Below are 24349 nucleotides of genomic sequence, written 5' to 3' on the forward strand. Positions count from 1 at the left end.
TACCCAAACCTCGAGTAAACTTGACAGTTCTAGCCAATGTTACCAAAATCAGTTTAGAGAAATACTTGGCTCGGTATAACACCCAAGAGTTTGACTTGTCTCAGGAAAAATCAGAAAGTACAAAAATATTTAAAATTCACAAATTTTAATGAGAAAAACTAAATTTTCATTTATATCAAATTATTCGATGCCCCATACAATGCTAAAGATAAATAGATGTCCAAAATAGTTGCCCTATGCAATTGGAAAGAAGAAATCCAAATTGTCTTTGGTATGGTGCCCTAGTGAAGTTTGTGAGTGTCCTAGTTGCTTCAATGTATTGTCCTTGAGTCCTCATGGTCACTTGTGGTCACATTCGCTAAATGAGAGTTGAGCAACAAAAAATGTAGGAAAAGGGGCTAGTTTTTGTGCTTTTATAGGTCATCTTGAGTTTGAATTGCCTGAGAGTCATAACTACTTTTTTGAAGATTGAGAAGAGTCAAACTTAGGGGCTCATGAGTATGACTCACAAACTCGGGAACATTGGTTGTTGCTATTACTTCTTCCAACCAAGAAAACCAACCTTGGTTGCCTAAGGGGGTGGGATGTTGTTAATGAAGGGGTGAGATTTAAGATGTGAGAATTGAGCTTGAATTTATCCCTAGATTTAACTGACTAACTCTTCTTCCCAACAAATGTTGAAGTGCGTAGGGTTGTGATTAGTCATGGAAGGACTGTCTAACACTTTGATAGACAATCCAAAGGTGGACTGAAATCTTAGCTACCCATTTTGGTCTATACAATTTCAAGTGTGATTTCTCATACTATCCTTTGGGTTATCAATTGGATTGAAATGATCAATAAAACTAGGGTAAATCGAGGAGATTGCTAGTAAGACAACTTTAGAGATGCACCCTATACCAAGGGAGACCGTGGGTGTAAATATTGACAATACCTAAGATTTTATTATCAACGTAGAGGTTCTTCTAGATAACCCTAGATTCCGAGTCACTCCTATTTGCTAATCCTTCTCTACTCCATAGTTGGAGGTACAAAATCATAGCTGTCCAAATGCAATTTAAGGCTAATTGCAACTTCAATCCAACATGCTTCACTTCCTATATGCAATAACACAAGAAGCTAAGGCTTGAGATAAAATTTTCACCCTCTTTGTCATTGACCTTCTAGAAGAATGAGTGAACCCTTTAACATTCCAACCTAGGATGTCCGTCATTGGGAATTATTTGCAAGGCTACTATCTTATTTCCCTTGACAGTCCAATCATGCAAAGCAATATAAGGTGGCATGATTTTTCCAGTTCTTGGAAGAAAACTTTGAAGTTCCAGTTGAAGAACTTTTACCCTTGTTTAAATCCATTAGATATTGATCTTATTCCCATTTTGAAGCTCAGATACTTTATTGCTTGGAGAAATATTAGAGGTTTGGGGTTGAACCCTCATTGATGTTTTGAGAGGATGCTTCTAGTGTAGATTACTTGATATTCTGAGTGGGCTGATAGCTTAAGCTCTTGAGGATATGGGGTTTCCTAGTGCTTGCATGGTCAGCCCTGCCTTCCTATTTCCTCTATGGGAGGATGCTTCTAGTGTAGATTACTTGATATTCTGAGTGGGCTGATAGCCTAAGCTCTTGGGGAGATGGGGTTTCCTAAGGCTTGCATGTGCAGCCTCGCCTTCCTGTTTGGTCTTTGAATTCCCACTTTTTTGTTTTTGTCTTTGAACCTCAATTCAACCCTCTATCTCAGCCACAAGTTGATCTTGTATATCATTTGCATAATGTAAATAGAAAATGAACCAAATAAAAGCTACACGACATTCTCCATGTAGTTGTGAATGTTGATGTGATTGTGCTTTCTCTCCTACTAATTTAAGTCATGTGCACATACATTTTTTCTCTTTACCTTGTTTCATTGTCATTATTCTAAAATTGCAATTTTCAATGAAATTGATGTTTAAGAAAGTGTAAATCCATGCTATTTTATATAAGCAACGTGGGAAGGGGGGATCATTCAAAGTAAATAGAGGCCATTTTGAGCCCAGCATGTTCTAGACAGAAAAAATCATGTAACATGTAAGCTTGTGGAATATTATATTAAACATGCAGTCTTTAGTTTTGTTATGCTTGTCTATGCTTTTTTGTCAACAACTTCCCTGCAGTAACAGTAATTCTTACATTTATGATGCATCGGCTTTGAGGGAATCCATACAAATGCAATTTGAAGGTCCTAGCCATCACACATCATGGAGTTCCCATTCTTTATTTTTCTGGCTTAGTATTGTCTGGACTCTGGGAACTGTTTTTATGAGATATTTTGCTCGACTGTTGTATAATTGAGATTGAATCACATTGTAATGGTTTGGATATATTTTCGAGGCTAGATGGGTAGCATTGTTGGCTCATACCTGAATTTCTAACAATGGTGTTTGTGTTGTTCTTATGATTCTCATCTTTATGAATTGCTATTTTTTATTGCAGTGTTACCATTCCTTACAAGGAGGCTGCTCTTGAATGTTGTGATGAAGTTGATCCAATTGCACGGGTATCCCTTTTCTTCAACCCGATGGTCATTCTTTTTTTAATAAATTAAAGGTCATTTTTTTTGTAACAATAAGTTCAATGTTACATATGTTGCATCTAGCTATCTTTATCCATCCACAAATAGTTGGAATGTTGACAAAAATTTATAGTATAGACCCTTCAAACACTTGTATACTTCTTCCTCTCATTGCATAATGTTTTCATCCCTAACACCTTATTTACTCTGGCAAAAGCCAGACACAGTGACCATTAATATACTTGTAAACTCCCGAGTCCTTACATCTAGAAGATATATCCTGTTTTCCCCAAACCTAAATGGTCTTGTTGCCTAGGTTACTCTTACCCAACTTCCACTTCTGGGGAGGATTCTTTCCACCAATATTATTAACACCCTCCTCATAGCTCTATATTCTTCATGCATTGCCTGATATCATGCGCATAAGTACATGATGTCGCTTCTACAGTCTACCTCTTCCAAATTATACCAGAATGTTTCCCAATCTAGTTTTTTGTTTCTTGAACTTCACTTGCTTCATTGTTCCTGTCTCTCATTTTCTTCTGAACCTCTACAATATTCAAAACTTTTGCTCCAAGCTTGACTGTACTATGTAGGAGATTAACTACTGTGATACATATTATGGAACTGTGGGGTGATTACATTTAGAATTGCCTTGACTCCCTCTCTTAGTTATTTAGCAAGAAAAAAAGGCATTATTCTGGGTTCAAATATTTTCTGGGTTCTCCATTTCAGACTTTTCCCTCATGTTGGTTATAAGCTTCTCCTCTTGCCACCTGAAATCTACTTTGCTTTGTTCTCTGAAGTATGGCTTACTTATTTTTGTCAGCTTCTGCACATATGATTGAAATGTATCTGCTAGGTCTAACAGATGGTGAATATTCAAGGAGTGCAGCCTAGTTTTCTGCTCCAGCCAAATTATTCATGGATCTTTACGAATGTGCACCTTTCTCCTATCAGTGGTCACCATAAAGTCCCTACAACTAATCATAGAGATTCATTATGCATGACCCACAATCACATTCCTATTCCCACCTTGAAAGGTTATAGTATTATCTCTGGAGGCCCGAGGGATTTAGTCTAACTTCTCTTTTTTCATTTTTATCTGCATATCTATTCAACGTCCTTTTATTGTGAGAGCACTTGAATTCTGTGAAGAAAGAGATTGCATTCCTCTAACACATCTTCCAGCCCAAGCAGGATTTCCCATAATAGCCCCATTAAATTTTATACGAAACCATCCCACTAGAATAGAGTATGGAGTGGAGGTCTTTAATATTTATGACTTGAACTCTATTCTCTGTATCTTGCAGTCTTTTATAAAAATTAAATTTATTTGGTAAAAATGTCATATCTTTTCTTGGTCTAGGGATTTTAGAGAAAATGTGTGCTTTTTTCTCTTTGTACACATTCAGTTTTCTAAATATAGAAGTATGGCTATTGTAAAAAATTAAGACTGAAGAAAATAATTTTTTTGTTCATTACTGATGCTGTCTTTGGTCTTTTGTTCAGTCTATAGGAGCAGTAAATACAATAGTGAGGAGACAAAATGACGGAAAATTGATTGGGTATAATACAGATGCTGTTGGTGCTATTTCTGCAATTGAAGATGCCTTAAAAGGTGTCAAATATTGTCTTAGCCTTTTATTATTCAAAATTTTCTTTCCTGCTCTTCTTTACGTGTTGACGAGTTCTTTCAGGATAGAAAGTTATCATGCTTGAGGAAGGAAAGACAAGAAAGGGAGTTTGAGTCTTGACTACTTTTCATGAGCTATCTTATATTGTGTAACAGCTAAACATAATGATGGAGATTGGACTCACAGTTCTCCCCTTGCCGGCAAATTGTTTTTGATTGTTGGAGCTGGAGGAGCTGGTAAAGCACTTGCATTTGGGGCCAAGCAAAAAGGCGCAAGGATTGTAATTGCCAACCGTAATTATGGTATTTTTCTGTTATTACTTGTAAATTACGTGCATTTTCAATAATTGGATGCCTCAAATCTTCATATTGGTCCATGATTGTGTGTATAAATATTTAGAGATGCAGATATACAGACATTTGTGTTAGGTGTCTAAATTTTATATAGAGCAAAGGAAAATGCCGATGTTGACAATAATGATCATCTGAATTCCCTATTATTGATCCTATATATTAATTTCAACTAGTGTTGATAATATCGGTATCGGGAAAATATCGGCGAGGGTCCGGAAAATATCTTATCGGAAATATCGGCGAAAATATCGGCAAAATATCGGCAAATATCGGCAAGCATAAAAAATGCATAATATATTCATTTTTTTCAGATTTCTAAACATATAAAGCAATAACAACATGAACTAAACACATTGGCACATAAATATGAAGAAGGCATTGATATATATGATGTCAAATAGAAATGATACATCAAACTTCAAAGGCGATACCAAATCCTGCTGATCCCTGATAATTGTCCAATCAAGGACTCAAACAAAATAACATCACATATCCTGCTGATCCCTGATAGTGATAATTGTCCAATCAAGGACTCAAACAAAACAACATCACATATATAAAACTTTAAAAGTATTTCATCATCATGAGTTATAAACTTATATGTAGCAAAAATTGCAAAACAAATAAAACTAGCAGCTATCTATCTGAGACCATTGGCCTCTCCCTAGCAGCTTTCTTTCTGTCTTGTTTAGCAATTGCTTCACGAGCTTTTTGTATAACCTCTGCACTAGAAACCATACAAGGCATCACATCTGCATCATATGCAGAGAGTTTAGCCAGATGGTATTTCAATCGTGTAATCCCTCCTGACATCTTGGTCCCACACAAGTTGCATGATATATTTGCCTGATTTGCCCCACCAACAGCCTCCCCATACTCCCAAAATGGGTCCAAGGCTTTTGGCATATTTGACATTTGTAGTGAACTAATTCAAACCTAGGGCACAAAAAAAACAAAAAATTGGCATTAAATGAGTATAACTATACAGTGCCCAGCAAACACTCAAGAAACTATTTTAATTTTTAAAGCAACATCTTCATGTTCAGAATTTAAACAACAAAAGCAAGCATAAAAAATGCATAATATATTCATTTTTTTCAGATTTTTAAACATATAAAGCAATAACAACATGAAATAAACACATTGGCACATAAATATGAAGAAAACACTGATATATATGATGTCAAATAGAAATGATATATCAAAGGCGATACCAAATCGTGCTAATCCCTGATAATTGTCCATTCAAGGACTCAAATGTGGAGAACCAATACAAAATAACATCACATATAATAATAAAAGTATCTCATCATCATGAGTTACATGTAGCATAACAAATAAAACTAGCAGCTATCTATCTACTGCCCTCTCCCCCTTTTACGGGAAAACATGATGGGCTGTTTGCCAGGCCTGCCCCTAGTAGTAGAAGGCCCTGACACTGCCTCTGCACCTAATGTCAAATAATGAGTGATAGGCATGGAGCTATGCTCTCCTATATCTATAGCAGATGGTGTTGATGCTGATGCTCCCGCAGTGTCCTGCTCCTCCTGCTCCTCCTCTAAGTGCTGCTGCTCCTCTGACTCCGAGTCCTCCTCTTGCTGCCCCTGCTCTAATGGATCATCTGCCACTGGCTCTAACCATGAAGGTGACTCCTCCAATATGGGCTCCTGAGACTCCACCCTCCACGGAGACAATACATCAATATTGTCTAAGGAAATGGCATCTAGATCCACTGGTGATTCTATTTGCCTCACTCGAAGTCGGATGTTGTAATGCACATACACCAAATCGTTGAGGCGTGCGAACTCCAACCTGTAAGAGTGTCAAAAAAAGTAATGAGTCTTGACTCTTGACTCTTGACACTTGAAGGTCATAAATTAAAAATTAAAAATTACAATAAGTGTAATTGCTCAACTGAAGGCTTGAGTTCAAAGTTATACCTGTTGCGCTTTTTGGCGTGTATTTTCTCAAATACACTCCAATTGCGCTCACGCCCTGAAGAGCTACATGTTTGACTCAAGATTCGTATAGCCAAATTTTGCAAATTTGGTACCCTTGCACCATAGCTTCGCCACCAAAGATCTACAACAAAATAATGAAATAAAAAATTCAAAAACTTAAAAGTTAAAAGTTAAAAGTTAAAACATAATTAAATTCAAATTTCTAATTTCTAATGAGTGATGACTTGTCACTTACGTGGCATGAAGAGGGCCCTTTCCTTAATGGCATCATCAAAGCCAAATAGGCCAACACAATCCTGATAACTCTGTATCTCGCGCTTGATTTTGCTATGAAGCTCAGAATCAGGTACCATCCTCTGAATACAGGAATGGAGCCCTTCCATCACCTCGCCATCAAAACGAAATTTGCATTTGTATGCAAATGCAGGGTTGAGGAAGAGTGCTGCTGCATGAATGGGTCGATGAAGCATCCCTGTCCACCGACTATCGATCACATCCCATAACATCATCTGCCTATTAAGGCCAGCAGAACCCTTGTCTGCATAATAGGAACGAATGGCCTCCTTGGCCCTATCCATGCCTCATACAAATAAGGCATTGCAGGCTTCTCTCCATCCACCAATCTAAGAACCTTTACTATAGGTTCGCTAACTGCACATGCTTCTTGTACTCCACGCCAAAATGTCTCAGAGTACACCATTTTTTCAATGGCTCTCCCATCAGGTCTCCTGCTGTATCTACAAGCACGCCAATCATCAGACACAAACATTTGCTTCAACTCGAACTGACATCGAAGCAAAGACTGAAGAGTAATAAAGGTTGTGGCAAAACGTGTGATGGCAGGACGCCGCAACTCCTTGTTTCTAGTGAACCTCCTCATAAGGCTAAGAACGAAAGCATGGTTATAAATAAACTTGGGGATGCTCCTAGCCATATCAACTGCCTCCTTGATGAAGGAGAGTTTCCCCATATCCTCAAGCAACAAATCAAGACAATGCGCTGCACATGGAGTCCAGAACAATGTGGGATGCCTCTCCATAAGCATTCTGCCGGCAGACACATAATTAGCTGCATTGTCTGTTACGACTTGCACCACATTCTGCACACCAATCTCCTGAATGAACCCATCTAACAACTCACATATCGTTGCTGCATCTTTGATATGTTCTGATGCATCCAACGATTTAATAAACATGGTACCTTTAGGACAATGTACCAAGAAATTTAGAAGGGTCCTACCCTTCCTATCTGTCCAACCATCAGACATCACTGTGCATCCAGTGACTTCCCATGTCTGTTTCAACTCCGCCAATCTAGAGTTGATGTCTTGTTTTTCTGCTTGAAGAATTGGCCCCCGCAACTCCTCATATGTGGCACTTTTGTACCCTGGGCCCACAACAGCAATAGCATCACACATTGGTTGCCAAAATGGATTGGTTTTTGTGATGCTGAGAGGTAAGTCGCTCCAAAAAATACACCTCCCCATGACTCTATCTGCTTCTTCCTTCTCCTTTTTTTTATAAAGCGATTTTATGCCAGGTTGTGCTCCAGCTCCTGTTCGTGGAACAAAAAATGATGACCTCGCATTCACACTAGCAGTAGCGCTAGCATGTGATGGTGTGCCAGTTGTGGAGCCCCTCCCACTAGGGCCAGTAGGGCCACTACCCTGAACATCAAAATCAGGAGAAGATATCCCAAAAGATCTACCTGCACGTTCAGCTTTGTTTCTTTCCGCCTCTTCCTTCTTTCTGTCCTTTTCTTCAATTGCCTCAAGAGCTTTTCGTATAAGCTCCGGACTAGAAACTTGACAAATGCCAACATCATGTCCAGTGAGTCTAGCAAGATGGTATTTCAGTCGTGTAACCCCACCTGTCATCTTGTCCCCACACAATTTGCATGAAAGATATGCACGATTTGTCCCACCATCAGGGATCCCATACTCCCAAAATGGGTCCAAGTTTTTTGGCATATTTGTATTTTGTAGTGGGCTAACTCAAAAGGAAACCTACAACACCAAAAAAAATTTGGAATTAGTAACTTAATAACTTAATAAGTAATACGAATTTACGAAATTCCATGGGTGCAGGTCTCAATATCAAATCCTCATTCTTCAAAGACAAATGGACTAAACTTTAACAAAGTTCTACAAGAAAAATCCAAAGGTCTTGAAAGAAAATTAAATTTTTAATAGCCTAGCTTTTAAAAATTAAAAGTGTAAGAGCAATAACAATCACAAGCAAGGATAAACATCATGCACCCTGCAGCAGAGTAATAAATATTAAATGCTGTACCTGTAAACCCTCCTATACAGATCTATACAACCATGCAACGCTGCAATTTTACAGGTTCAGCCATATCTTTATACAGGTTTACAGGTATGCTAACTTTGGCAGCAGAGTAATATGCTACCTATACAGCATCTATTACTTTGATGTTGGTTACTTGTTGACCCTCAAAAGCAAAGGGATTAACTAAGGAGATAACACCTGGAAACATGATATGATAGTAAGGCAGCAGGCTATTGACAAAGGACATAGACATCTGAATTTGATATTAGTACTAGTTTTAAGTTAAAACTTTTAACTTTTGATTGACAAAGGAAAAACATGTAACGCTGCCACCCTCACAATATCTATTATCAACGCTACAATCTGCAATATCAATGCTACAATCTGCAATACCAAGTCATCACAAGGGACTCCATAATACATATTAACGTTGGAGCATATGTTCAAGCAAGAGCATATATTTTAAGGTTGGGAAATTTGTATATATTAAATGTTGGAGGCTGGAGCAATGTCAAATATACACCGTTCCCCGCTCCATGTTGCCGCAGGTCAGTTTCATATTTATAACTACTTATGACAGTATTACGGCTTGAACACTATATTTCCTCATTGTTTTCCATTTATAATTAATACAGTTCAACTAAGAAGATAATCATGGAAGCATCATACGCTATGTAGAAAAGACATTAAAATGTGCATTGTTGATTATAACGGTGGGGCATCCGGCATTCACATAGATGATAGTAATAATAGCATACCTGTAAACCCTCCTTCGCAGCCAAAGTTCAAACCCTCCTTCGCACTGTTCGCAGCGTCTCCAGCTCTCACGAAAACGAAATGACGCATTGACGTGAAACAAAAACCAAAAACCCAATTTATAAAGGCTGCCGGCGATATTTACCATCGTCTCGCGCTATTTATGAAAATATCGCCGAAATCTCGCAAATATCGCGCGAAATTCAAAACAAGCAAATATCGCGATTTTTTCGGGGCGATATTTCGGCGATATTATCAACACTGATTTCAACTTTCAACAAAAATAAATAACATGAGATTATGATAAAATATTAAGAAAAATAATAAAAGGTATTCATAAATTGTAGTGGAATGGTATTAAAAGATTGATAGTATAAATATAATGATTTCTTAATTAATAATAATAATAATAATCATCTAATTTTAAGGTTACGGCCAAACCAAACACCAAATTGGTGTGTGAGGTCCCTTTGTTTGTGGGACATGGGGCTTCATACTGAAACAAAATTAAAACCATTAACGGTTTTCAAATACCATACACACATATCAAGGTAAAAGAAGAATCATCTCTGATAAAATAGCATATACCAACATCTATATCTATTTTGATATGGTAGTTATAGAAGCATATCACAGAGTATTATTATCATGGCTGTTAATTTTCTGATGGATTTGTCATCATGGTAATTATATGAAATAAATGCATTTTTCGGGGCTGCATGTCTCCTCCCCTTTATTAACCTTGACACATTACAAACTTGAGGCTTAAAGGAGACGCTTGTTAGAAAATCAAAGGTAAAGTAGATTTTCTTACTTGGTAATTACTTGTGAGAGTTAGTCTTCTTTCTTTTGTTACTTATTGTTTTTTCTTCATCAAGCAATTACACAAATTATTCTTCCAAGATCACAGAGAAGCAAGAAACAAAATTTAGGCTTTCAAGCTAGGGCAAAACCCCACAAATGGGGAAAACCCAACAATCCTCTTCTTATTGAATCAAGTCAAAATGAGATATTCAACCCAAGACCAAAAACTCCCTCAAAGGTTTCAAGTCAGCCCTCCTCTCTAGTCAAACTCAAATGTAGTCAACCTTCTCCTTTCTGCTGTCAAATGTGGCCTTCACACTTTGCCCCAGCTGCAAAGCTCTCGGCCTTGTTACAGACTTCAGGAAATTCTTGGCCCTATCATAGACTGCAGGATACTTAAAATTTTCTCAGCCCTGTCACAGAACTTCAGGAAACTCGCACGTGTGACTGTAATGGATCAGAAAAGGGTTTGGTCTATTTATTCTTTGTCCTTCCTTTTTCTCTTCTGAACTTCGACTTGTTTCTCCTTCTTTCAATCACAGAATTTGACTTGTTTTTTCAAAACTTCGTGGATACCAATAGGTCGAAGTTTCTCCTATATATATAGCTGTCCATGAGGTATCAAATAGTCACACAGGCCGACTTTGACTGAGGGAGGGCTGACCTGAATCTTTTGACTGTCTTTAATTGACCAAAATAAAAATATTTTTCTATCTTTTTCAAATGTCAAATGACATGTTTCAAGTACATATTGTTTTGACTACTTTTGACTTCAAAAGCATGACATGCTTCATAAAATAATAAAAATAAATTCTTTTAATAAATATCTTTCATTATGAAGACCTACACTAGTTACATTTTCCAATGGCAAACATAATAAATAACCTCAATGCTGGCAAACATAATAAATAACCTCAAAGTCTAAACATGAAATAATCAAATTTTGTAATATTAACATATTTTCTAATAGAAGTATTTGAAATAACAGTCCCAAGGGTTAGTTCAATTAGTAGATGCTTTTGTACACGATCAAATCCCATCGAATTCCTTTGGGTTACTTGTGAACAGTTCATGCTTGCATCATGCACACAAGCTCTGATGGACATCAAGAAAGGCTCCTGATCTGGAATTATGAAGGAAAGAAATGAAATACAAATTGGAAACAAAAACACATAGATACAGTGAAACTGAACTTCAATTAATAAATAGAAATGCGAAAATAGCTTACATGCAGAAAAAAAACAAACTAGTGCGAATGGTGGTTGTGTGTCTCTGAGAAGAGATGTGACGGCTATGCACTTTCTAAATTGTGTTACAATGAGGCTCTAAGGCCTTTTTATCATGAAGAAACAATGAGAAACCCTAAACATCCAAAACCCTAACCCTAGGAGATGAAGTGCCTAAGGGTTATGGGCCTCAATTGGGTAAGTTGGAACGTCAACTTCCTCGGGTCGTAATTTTGGCATATGATCTCCATTTGGCACATAGAAAAGCTTGTTTGAAAGGTTTATCTGAGGATAACAACTTTCGATTGCAAATGTCAATCTTCGTCTCATGTTTGCCCGTTTCCCCAAAAAACGCTATTTAGGGCCTCAAAACGACTCCTGAAGTTTAGGACCCAAAAACATCAAAAAATAGAAAATTGCCAAAATAGGAAACTGTGCTGTGAGCCAAGTGGAATAGGTGGGTGGCCACCAATATCCACTTGGATCAGTCCTCCCTTCTTAGGAAGCAATGGTCCCCATTGCATTGAGTGCCTCCATGAGATGGGAAAACTTCTGCTGAACTTGTTCCTGGGTGAGCCACTTGCCTTGGTGCAGGAGTTGGCTTGTTTTGAAAATCCAATACAACTAGATCCTTTGTTAGTGAGTGTTCTTAATTTACGTGTCCATGATCTGATCAGTTGTGGCTTGCTCAATGCAATCTGGGTTGAGCTCTCTTGGTGTCCTCTGCTCGACAATGTCTGATGTGTCCAACAATGGTGGAAAGTCTGGCCGAAGGTGGTCCACATTGAATATTGGGTGCATTCCAAGGAATGAGGGGATACTTAGCTCGAAAGCATTGTCACCCACAACCTTGGTGATGGTGTAAGGTCCATATCAGAGTGGTTGAAGCTTCCGATGGGCTCTTGCAAGACATTTCTTCTGCAAACGCAACCGAACCTTGTCGCCCACTTGAAACTTATGTGGCACCCGGTGCTAATCGTGACATTGTGTTTACTTAGTATTGGCCTTATGTAGGATATCATGACCCTGCTGACAAATGTGTTGAGTTCGTTCAATAAACTTGGTGGCTTTGATGGCTTTGGATTGAACATGTGTAGATTTTGTTTGTGTGGTTTCAAGGGGCAGTGCAACATCAATGGGACACAATGGTTGAAATCCCAGGCCCACCTGAAAGGGGCTGTGCCCAGTTGAGCTATGGAGAGCTCTAGCTGGATTGGACATAGGGGAGACTCTCAACCCATGTTCGTGGGTGCTTGGAGTTGTACATGCATAAAATGTGCACGCTCATCCTGTTGACAACCTCTTTCTGGCCATCAGCCTGGGGGTGGAAGGTAGTCGAGTTAGTGAGCTTGGTGTCCAATAGTGACCAAAGACTCAACCAGAATGTGTTGAGGAACCTGCAATCCCGATCTGATATGATGGTCTACAAGATCCCAAAATGTACCCACAACCATTTGAAGAAGAGTCTAGCAGTGGCTTCTGCTGTGATATTCTTCTTGGAAACAACCAATACGACCATCTTAAAAAATCTATCAATGACCACAAACACATAGTCATTACCATGCTTGGTAGAATGAAGGCCAGACATATAGTCCATGGAGATTGATTCCGAAGTTTGGCTGGGAGTAAGCAAAGGGGTGTACATGTTGTGGTTCTTAATGGTTGGCTTGGAAATGGCATAGGTAGTGCAGAACCTGATATATTTGCAAACATCATGTCAGAGTTTTAGCCAATAAAAATTCCGTAGTACCACCACTGTGTTCTCCATGCCAAAGTGCCCTGCTACCCCACTGTAATGCGCCTCCCAAATCAACTTGGCATGCTCGTTTGAAGGAACACAAAGGTGTCCCAGGTAGCACAACAATGCATCCGGGAGGTGGAAGTTTGGAACTTGCTTGCCTTCCATCATCATTTGGTATGTGGTGGCGAAATTTGGATCATTGTTGTATAGTTGCGGCCATCCAAAGGTTTCGTGTCCACAAGAGTTGAGAACAATGGTTAGTGCCACAATCAAAGGCTAACTGAGGCAATCTGCAATGTCTTTGGTACTACCCTTCCTATATTTAATGTCCAAATGGAATTGTTGCAAATATGTGGACCATTTCTGATGTGCGATCGTTCTGTAACTTCCCCAACATTTGCATAAAATGAAGAGGTCGGTGATCTATGTGGATGATTGTCTCCTTCTCCAGAATGTAATGTTTCCATTGCCGGCAGGCCTGCATGATGGAATACGTCTCCTTATTATAGGTGGGGTATCTCCGAATAGTATCAAAGTGTCTCACTGTGATAGGCCATTGGATACCCTTGCTGAGTGAAGACTGCACCAATAGAATTGTTGGAGGCATCTGTTTCAAGCTCAAGTGGCTGTTGCAGGTCTGGCAAGGTGAGGAATGGTGCATAGCAAAGATAGTATTTCAATTCAACGAATGCCTTCTGTTGTGACTTGGACCAAAATAACTTTGCTTTTGCTCCACCCTTGGTAACTTGAATTAGGAGCCAAGTGATATGAGAGAACCCCAACATGAATCCTCAGTAGACATTAGCAAGCTCCAAGAAGCTGTGAAACTCTGTGGGATTCATTGGGGCTGACCAATCCCAAATGGCTTGGATCTTATTGTTGATTTGGGGTAGCATTGGATATGCTCTAGCCATGAAAATTGGTGGAGAGGCTAAAGCACATGAGATCTCCAAGACCTAGAAATGGTTTGGGCAGATTCTTCCCAGTTTACGAGATATTAAAATAATTAATATTTTTAATGAAGTTCCCAAGTCTAAACTTAGGAAAAATAAAATATTAATGGGTATCAATATAAAACTAGGTTAGAAGGTTCTAAAAGACATGGATCAAGCCAAATCTAATCTTAGCCATTGATTAGAGATGTAATCTCGGCCATTGAAAGACCAACAGGAAAAGTATAAGAGGAGGCTTGAGGGTCAGTTGGAGAACACAACAGAGTGATCAATCATTCGATTTTCTAGAGCGGGGTTTGCTAAGAAAAGTCGAATCGGTGATTAGTTGCAGCGAGGGGCAGTGTGAGTACGAGGCAGAGAAGTAGAGATAGTGTCGAGAGACCAGTGTAGAAGCAGAGAGAGGCAAACACTAAGCCAGAGAGAGTCGTGCAGAGCTAGCAGGGACTATGCAGAGGCCAGAAGGGCCTACGTCATCCACGCATAGGCTGCAAGAGTGACGCAGAGAGCCGTAGAGGTTGCGCAGTGCCTCAGAGAGATGACCCAGGGGGTTCCGGGCTGACGCTGAGGCCAGGTGGGCTGATGTTGAGCTTCAAAGGTGGCTGGAGAGGGTTTCGTGGGGCAAATTTTCTAAATATCTGCTTCCGAATAGAGAGGTATTGCTGCTAGATTATTTTCTGTCGGGTGAGCCAGTTTGGCACCCAGTTGTACTTAGATAGTCTGCATAATGAAATAACCTTCAGAATTGCTGCACCGGTTTTCCCAAGTTGGGTTTTTTCCGAGGACGAGTTGTCAAAAAATAACGGTGTCACTTGTGTGTTTGTTATTTCTTTCAGTTGTTGATCTGTAGATGGTTGAGACTGTATTGTATTTATTTCGATATTTATATGTTTAAATAACTTGTTCGTAATTAACAAGTAGGAGAAATAAACCAAAGAATACAAATAAAATTTATGACGGGTAATACTTAGAAATTTCGACACTTATCTGGATCCACATGCACACCTTGCTCATCAATAATGTAACCCAAATATTAGACTTGATCCATGCCAAAGGAGCATTTTTCCAAGTTAGCCCATAACTTGTGCTGTTTCAGAGTATGCAGGACCTGTCGAATATGTTGCAAATGCTCTTCCCAACTCTTGTTGAAGTTGAGGATATCATCGAGATATATAACCACGATCGAATTGATGAAAGGCCACAAGATGTCATCCATCGGCCTCATGAAAGTTGTGGGGGCATTTGTGAAACCGAAGGGCATGACCAATTGTGAAAATTCCTAATCCTCAAGGAACCTCTACTCCAGCAAATCTGAATCAACTTCACCTACTTGATTTTAATATACATTATCAAGTTATTCTTCTGAATACTGACACAAATTACTTCTGCATCCCACTGTTTTAAGAAACGGTCGAGCCAGACTGAGCCATTGCTTGGCCGGGTCAGCTCGGTGGCCGAAACAGTTTGGCTGGCCGGGTTGTTACCGAGTCGGCTGAGTCGGTGACCGACTCGCCGGCTTGGTAACAACCCGACCGGCTCAGCCAAGCTCGAGTTAACTCGGCCGACTTGGTCGTCGTGGCAAATTGACGACCTGCAAATTTTTTTTGGGGGGGGGGGGTGGACCCCACAATCAATTCTAATTTGTCTTAGGGTTATTTTGAGGTCCATTTACCTCTCCCAACCCTATAAAAGCTACCCAACCCCTCTCATTTCCTCACAACTATCTCATTGCATTTGTGTGAGAATTTGTGAGGAGTTTGTGAAGAGTTGTGGAGTTTGTTTTTGGAGCAGCAGTGAGGAGTCTTGGGCAAGCATTGGAGCAACAATGAGGAGCTTCTTGGGCAACCATTGGAGCAACATTGAGGAGTTGGTTTGTTGGAGCAACATTGAGGAGGCGGTTTGTGCCTAGAGGTATTTTTTTTCACTTCTAAAATCTGTTTTGCTTGTTTATTTTTTGTGCAAATCTGGAAATTGAAAAGAGTGTTTTTTGTAAAAGAAATGAACATTGAAGCAATGCTATTTTTTTTGTTTTCATTTTCAGATTTTTTCCTTTCATTTCCAAGTCAAAAAATGGCTCCTAGAGTGAAAGATGCTGCTTGGGCATATGCTGAAATGGTTGATAATCAAATGCATTGCAAATTTTGCCATAGAAAAATTAAGGAGGGTCCTGGGGGCATTCATAGGCTGAAACAACACTTGGTAGGTATTAGAGGCCAAATTACTCCATGTGAATCACCACAAATTGGGGAGATTAGGAAGGAGTTGTTAAATAGCTTTGAGAAGTTTCAAGAAGAAAAAGCTAGGCAAAAAGAAATAGAGGCTGAAATTGGGAGGAAGAGGAGTATACAACAAATGATAGCTACCAACCCCCATTTTGATTTTGAGGGCTCTTCATCTATCCCTTGTACTGATGCATCCAACCCCTTCCACTATGTTCCTCCCTCTTTGGAGTCCATGCAAGAAAAGAGAGTAAGGGTAAAATGAAAATTAAGGGTGATATGAATATTAAAAGTTATTTCACTGTCACACCCTCCTCTCCATCAGATGCACATGGTCTCAAGCTAGTAGAACTTTGCAACCCACTTTAGATGACCATTGGAAGAAAGAATTGAGGGAGACTGCTTGTGATTACATAGCTAGATGGTGGTATGATGCTGATATCCCCTTCAATGCTTCCGTTCACCATATTATGAGCCTATGTTTGATGCCATATTTGCTGCTGGAAAGGGCTTCAAAGGCCCTACTATGCATGAGTTAAGGGGGTCTCGTTTGTAGAAAGAAATTTCCTCCATTGATGAGTATTTGAAAGATTTCAAAAACTCATGGGAAAAAACAGGATGTACCATCATGTTAGATGGATGGACTGATCAAAGGAACCGTACCATCATAAACTTTCTTATCTTTTGCCCACAAGGAACCATGTTTCTAAAATCAGTTGATGCATCTGATAGGGTGAAAGATGGACAATTGTTGTTTCAACTATTGGATGAGGTTGTTGAGGAGGTGGGGGTGGCTAATGTTGTTCAAATCATCACAGATAATGCCTTTAACTATGTTCTTGTTGGTAAACTGTTAGAGGAAAAAAACTAAACCATCTTTTGGATCCCATGTGCTGCACATTGCATAGGTCTCATGCTTGAGGATATTGCCAAATTAGATTGGGTCAAGAACACTATAGATAATGCCAAAAGCATAACAAAATGTATCTACAATCATTCATGGATTTTGAGCCTGATGAGGAGAAACACAGGGGGCAGAGATATTATTAGACCTGCCATCACTAGATTTGCAACTCATTTTTTGACATTGCAATCTATGCTTTCCCAACATAGAAACTTGCAAAAGATGTTTTCCAGTGATGAATGGAATGAAAGCTAGTGGTCTCACAAACAAGATGGCAAAGATTTGAAAAAGAAAGTTAAGGAAGAAATATTTTGGAAAAAGGCAGCAGAGATTGTGAAGGTTGCTGAGCCACTAGTTAAGGTGTTGCCATTGGTGGATGGGGAAAGATTGGCTATGGGCTTCATTTATGAGGCTATGGATCAAGCAAAGGAGCAAATAAAGACAACGTACAAGGATAGAGTGGCTAAGTATGGGCCCATTTGGGTAATCATTGGTGAAAGATGGAACAATCAACTCCATCGCCCTATACATGCAGCTGGGTATTTTTCGAACCCAAGGTATTGTTATAAAGCTTTGGAGGCAGGAGCTTTGGGTGGGGAGGTTAGAGATGGATTGATTAACTGCATTGATCGCATGATCCCATTGAAGAATAATCAGTTGGAGATACACCAACAAGTCACTTGTTTTAGCAAAGCCACAGGTACCTTTGGCAAGAACCTAGCAAAGATTGCAAGGGAAGCAAATGAGCCAGGTAAACAAAAATTTCAATTTTCAAATTCTTATTTTGTTAAATTGTTTATACTGTTGGATATAATTTGTTGAGCTAACTCTTTACACTACTATGTTTTTTGTAGCACAATGGTGGGAGGCTTTTGGTAGCCATTATCCTCTGTTGCAGAAGTTTGCAATTCGTTTTTTGAGTCAAATTTGCATCGCTACTCTGTGTGAGCGCAATTAGTTTGTCTTTGAGAGGATTCACACGAAGAAGATAAATCGTTTGGATCAAAAACGGTTAAATGATCTAGTCTATGTCCAATACAACCTTCGGCTCAGACACAACCAATTGCTAAACAAAAGACTTGATTTAGATCCCATTGTGTTGGAAGCTATTGATCCAACATCAGATTGGGTAGTGGAGAGTCATCCAACAGAGTTTGATTCCGATGAGGATCTTGATTTGGATTTACAAATGAAGGCATCACTTGAACAAAATGTTCAGTTGAATGTAGATCCACTTGTATCAGCCTTAGGCTCAGCCCCAAGTCTTGTAGTTGCAGGGGCTTCCTCTGCTTAGCCACAATGGAAGCGCATATTTCGTCTATCTCAGTGTGCAGCTGTTGCACAACCTGCTAGTGCTACCATTTCTATTGTTGTAGTTGGAGATGATGATGAGGAGGAGCCATGGGTTTTCTTGACTCTGATTCAGAGTCTGAGCTAGATGATGTTGGCTCCTCTAGCAGTAGCCACTAGCCAATAGTACTAGTGACTAGTGATGTTTTACAGTGTACTTTTGTTGTAGAGGCCATTTAGAGCCTCCTTGGTTATGTGTTTTTGTTTTGATCTTTATATCATGTATGTATTGGAAAATGCACTGGGTGCCATTTTGATATAATGGATATATTCATGAGCCTACTTTGATCATATGTTATCTTCTCTCTATATTCTAAAGCTTTGTGTTTAAGTATCTAATCAACGGCTAAGATTAAATATCTAATCAATGACTAAGATTAAAACTTGACTTGATCCGCCTTCTAGATCATTCTCATCCATATTTTGATTAATACCCATTAATATTTTAATTTTCCTAAGTTTAGACTTAGGAACACCATTAAAAATATTAAATATTTTAATAAAATACAATCCGGGTGGAATTTCACCAAACGGTTTCTGGGTTATTTAGAACTCATGTGCTTTAGCCTCTCCAACAATTTTCAAGGCTAGAGCACTTCCGATGCTACCAAATACTAACACCAACCACTTGAAAAGACCCTCCTTGGACTTGAAAGCAATCTTCCACAAATTTGGGGTAGCATCTGATGTGCTCTAGCCATGAAAATTGGTGGAGAGGCTAAAGCACATGAGATTTCCAAGACCCAGAAATGGTTTGGGCAGATTCTACTCAGTTTAGGAGATATTAAAATAATTAATATTTTTAATGGAGTTCCTAAGTCTAAACTTAGGAAAAATAAAATATTAATGGGTATTAATATAAAATTGGGTTAGAAGGTTCCAAAAGACATGGATCAAGCCAAAACTAATCTTAGCTGTTGATTAGAAATGTAATCTAGGCCGTTGAAGGACCAACAGGAAAAGTATAAGAGGAGGCTTGAGGGTTAGTTGGAGAACACACCAGAGTGATTAGTCATTCGATTTACTAGAGCGGGGTTCGCTAAGTAAAGTTGAATCAGTGATCAACAGCGAGGGGCAGTGAGTACTGGACAAAGAGGCAGAGATAGTGCCGAGAGACCAACGCAGAGGTAGAGAGGCAGACGCAGAAGCTAGAGCAGGCCACACAGAGCCCAGCAAAGACAACACAGAGGCCAGAGGGACTGCATCATCCACGCAGAGGGCAGCAGGAGTGACGCAGAGGGTCCCAGAGGCTGCGCAGTGCCTTAGAGGGTTGACGCAGAGGCCAGGAGGGCTGACGCAGTGCTTCAGTGTTGCTGGAGAGGGTTTCGTGGGGCAGGTTTTCTGAATACCTGCTTCCGAATAGAGAGGTATTACTGTCAATTGTTTTTCTCTGTCGGGTGAGCCAGTTTGGCACCTAATTGTACTCAAGGATACACTGCATAATAATAAACCCTCATAATTGCTGCACTAGTTTTCCAGCATTGGGTTTTTCCGGGGATGAGTTGTCCAAAAATAACGGTGTCACTTGTGTGTTTGTTTTCTTTCAACTGTTGATCTGTAGATGGTTGAGACTGTATTGTGTTCATTTCATTATTTATATGTTTTAAATAACTTGTTCGTAATTAACAAGTGGAAGAAATAAACTAGAAGACTACAGATTAAATTTCTAACAGATAGACTTAGAAATTTCAACATGGTATTAGAGCATGGTTGCAGATCACATGAGAGCTAAAGGCATCGGCTGAAGCAGAGCATTTGCAACAGAATCGACTGTCCCGAGTGACAGAAGTTGATTCTTGCAGAAAGCGAAAAAAGAAGGGTTGACGCAAAGGAACTGCGTCATCAGTTTGGGCTAGAAAGAGGCCAGCGCAGAGGCTAAGGAGGGCAGAAAGAGGCTCAAGCAGAGCTACACAGAGACCAGGAGGGTTGTCGCAGTTGGTTGAGGGAGCATTTTTGCCAGTGTCAAGATTGCGTAGAGCCTAGAGGCTCAGTCCTTCAGTTGCTGGGGCATAGGAAGCTGTGGGCAGTTTGCGGGAGTGAAGCTGGTGGGGTACTGTGGGCAGAACAGTACCTAACAGGGCAAAACCAAGGTAGAGGGAGTCGCTACCGAGGCGGATTTCTAGTTAAGGAATCTAGATCATTGTTGTAGGTGTACATAAGATCGGAGAGGTGCAACTTGACGATTGACAGAAGGATTTCCAGGAGGGGAATTGAGACTCAGAGGGAGTCTAGCAAAGAACCTCCAAGCGAGAATTAGAGAGATTCAGCAGGAGTCGAAGAGAGAACTTCCAGAGGGAAGTAGAGAGACTCGGAGGAGTCAACAAGAAGAGAAGAGAGATGGCCATGAATGGGCTGAGGGATCAGGACAGGCTGGACGGGGCGTCCAACTTTGTGGTCTGGAAGGCCAAGATTCTGTCCATTCTAGATAAACATCGCATCAAGGCCTTCGCCTTGAGAACAGTGGCAATCCCAGTTGACCCGACTGATAATGAGAAGTGCGAAGATGCAATGGCCAAGGCGAAATGCATCATCTTTGATGGGGTCAAGGATCATGTGGTCCAACATATTGCCAAGAAGGAGACGACAAAGGAAATGTGGGACGCCTTGAAGAAGTTGTACTAGCATACTTTCGTGTAGAGGAAGATGTTACTTGAGAATCAACTGCGGTCATACTAGATGCAGAAGGGGGAGCAGATAGATCACTTCCTCGGGAGATTGAAGGAGATCCGGGACCAATTGACTTCCATAGGGGCCACGCCGGATGAGGAGATGTTGGTGAGGACCGCGCTAAACGCAGTCTCCAAAGAGTGGGAGACATCTGTCCAGAGCATACTGGGCAGGGCGAATCTTCCAGATTGGGAAGAATTGTGGGCGGCTCTTCGCCAAGAAGAGATTAGACAGCTAAGCAAGATGGGAAGTAGCAGCAAAGGAGTCCGGATCAAGAAGGAAGAGGAAGAGGATGCAACTCTGGCATCTGCGGGGAAGCAGGAGAAGAGGAAGAAAAAGGACCTCTCCAAGGTCAAGTGCTTCAACTGTGGGGAACTGGGTCATTATGCAAACCAGTGTCCGAGGAAGAAGAGCAAGGGAGAGGCGTCTGACTTCAAGGCAGCGCCAGCGAAGGCGAAAAAGGAGGTAGAGGAGGATGATGATTGTGCCATGAGTGTTGATGTACCTCTAGAGAAGAGGTGGGGAGACATCGAGTTGTAGTTAGGAGGGCTACTGGCGATGAGGGGCAGGATCCTTGAGGTACCCAAACTCTTGGATCATACATTGCTACGGGAGCCCCACGAAGTCAGAAGTAGCAGGACAAGCGGATGTTAGTAGGAACAGATGCAGATGAAGTGGTAGAGAGTGCTACAGTGCAGTAGTCTCGGGTAGCACAGAGCTAGCAGGATGCAACAATGCGAGAGGCACAGAGGAGGTTGCAACAATGCAAGATGGCACATAGAGGTTTGCAGCAGTGCGAGAGGCAGGGAGTTGTTGCAGCAACGCAGAGGCAGTAGAGGGAGCACTTGATAGCGGCAAAGAGAGCTTCAACATCAGGAGTGTTTCTAGCTTGATAGGGATGTCAGTAGTTGGGTGGATCAGTTACTTACTTCTCAGTAACTTAGTTGCAATGCAGTAGCACGATGCAGCGTGATGAGGTTGTAGTGTAGATGCAGTGTTGGGAGAAAGGACCAGCAACAACATGGATGTAGAGGGAGTTGTCGTACGAATGCAGTAGTGGCAGTGGCAGGGCCATGGGCGGCAGTAGTACAAGATGCAGAAGTGCAGAGGATGTTGGGCGGGGAAGCCTAGCATTAGCACAGGTACTGGTGTCGTATAATCAGAGTGATGCTCAGTGTGGAGTATTACTAGAGCACTTTCCTCGCTAAGAGGGAGTGTTCATTTGGGGTAGCATCAGATGTGCTCTAGCCATGAAAATTGGTGGAGAGGCTAAAGCACATGAGATCTCCAAGACCCAAAAATGGTTTGGGCAGATTCTACTCGATTTAGGAGATTAAAATAATTAATATTTTTAATGGAGTTCCTAAGTCTAAACTTAGGAAAAATAAAATATTAATGGGTATTAATATAAAATTGGGTTAGAAGGTTCCAAAAGACGCGGATCAAGCCAAATCTAATCTTAGCCGTTGATTAGAAATGTAATCTAGGCCATTGAAGGACCAACAGGAAAAGTATAAGAGGAGGCTTGAGGGTCAGTTGGAGAACACACCAGAGTGATTAGTCATTCGATTTACTAGAGCGGGGTGTCAAATCAGTGATCAACAGCGAGGGGCAGTGAGTACTGGACAAAGAGGTAGAGATAGTGCCGAGAGACCAGCGCAGAGGCAGAGGGGCAGGCGCAGAAGCCAGAGCAGGCCACACAGAGCCCAATAAAGAGAGCGCAGAGGCCAGAGGGCTTGCGTCATCCACGCAGAGGGTCCCAGAGGTTGCGTAGTGCCTCAGAGGGCTGACGCAGAGGCCAGGAGGGTTGACGCAGAGCTTCAATGTTGCTGGAGAGGGTTTCATGGGGCAGGTTTTCTGAATACTTGCTTCTGAATAGAGAGGTATTACTACTGGTTGTTTTTCTCTGTCGGGTGAGACAGTTTGGCACCCAATTGTACTCAAGGATATACAACATAATAATAAATCCTTAGAATTGCTGCACTGGTTTTCCTGCATTAGGTTTTTCCGGGGACGAGTTGTCCAAAAATAACGGTGTCACTTGTGTGTTTGTTTTCTTTCAGCTATTGATCTGTAGATGGTTGAGACTGTATTGTGTTTATTTCGTTATTTATATGTTTTAAATAACTTGTTCGTAATTAACAAGTGGAAGAAATAAACCAAAATAACACAGATTAAATTTCTAACGGATAGACTTAGAAATTTTAACACTTATACTTTTCTCGTTGAGACTTCAACGACTGAGATTAAGTATCTAATCAACGACTAAGATTAAAACTTGACGTGATCCGGCTTCTAGATCATTCTCACCCATATTTTAATTAATACCCATTAATATTTTAATTTTTCTAAGTTTAGACTTAGGAACCCCATTAAAAATTTTAATTATTTTAATAAAATACAATTCGGGTGGAATTTCACCAAATGGTTTCTGGGTTCTTTAGAACTCATGTGCCTTAGCCTCTCCACCAATTTTCAAGACTAGAGCACTTCCGATGCTACCAAAAACTAACACCAACCACTTGAAAAGACCCTCCTTGGACTTGAAAGAAATCTTTCACAAATCTGTGGTTTCTATTGGAACTTCAAATCAATCTTGCTGAAGTACTTGGCCCCCTTGAGCTGGTCAAGAAGGTCATCAATCCTTGGAATCAGGTACCTGTTCTTGACTGTGATTTTGTTCAGGGCTCGATAATCAATGCAGAGTCTCTAGATCCCATCCATTTTCTACACGAGTACAATTGGGCTCCCACAAGGTGAGGAACTTGGTTTGATGTGCCCTTTTTATAGCATCTCTTGGATCTACCACTTGATTTCTTCGTTTTCCAGAAGAGAGTGGTGATAGATTGGCCCATTAGGTAGAGGTGCGTCGAGGGTCAGATCGATTGAATGATTGACATAATTGTTGAGAAATCAATGCTAGTAGTAATTAGGGTTTGACT

The 24349-nt window shown here is 40.3% G+C and overlaps 1 protein-coding gene across 7 annotated transcripts in view; it reads left to right on the forward strand.

The window, feature by feature from the left end:
• The window catches only part of LOC149203487 (bifunctional 3-dehydroquinate dehydratase/shikimate dehydrogenase, chloroplastic-like), a 233068-nt gene that overhangs the window by 191179 nt on the left and 17540 nt on the right, over window positions 1–24349 (forward strand). For all 7 annotated transcript variants that reach the window (XM_089403456.1, XM_089403454.1, XM_089403455.1 and 4 more), the window contains 3 exons: window positions 2473–2536; window positions 4064–4172; window positions 4344–4490. In XM_089403456.1, coding sequence (XP_089259582.1) covers window positions 2473–2536; window positions 4064–4172; window positions 4344–4490 — 320 coding nt within the window. The remainder of the gene's footprint in view (window positions 1–2472; window positions 2537–4063; window positions 4173–4343; window positions 4491–24349) is intronic.

This window comes from Pinus tabuliformis, chromosome 2_1 (assembly GCF_031772625.1).
Source record: "Pinus tabuliformis cultivar Carrire ecotype Pingquan chromosome 2_1, CPIR1, whole genome shotgun sequence".
Taxonomy (NCBI): domain Eukaryota; kingdom Viridiplantae; phylum Streptophyta; class Pinopsida; order Pinales; family Pinaceae; genus Pinus; species Pinus tabuliformis.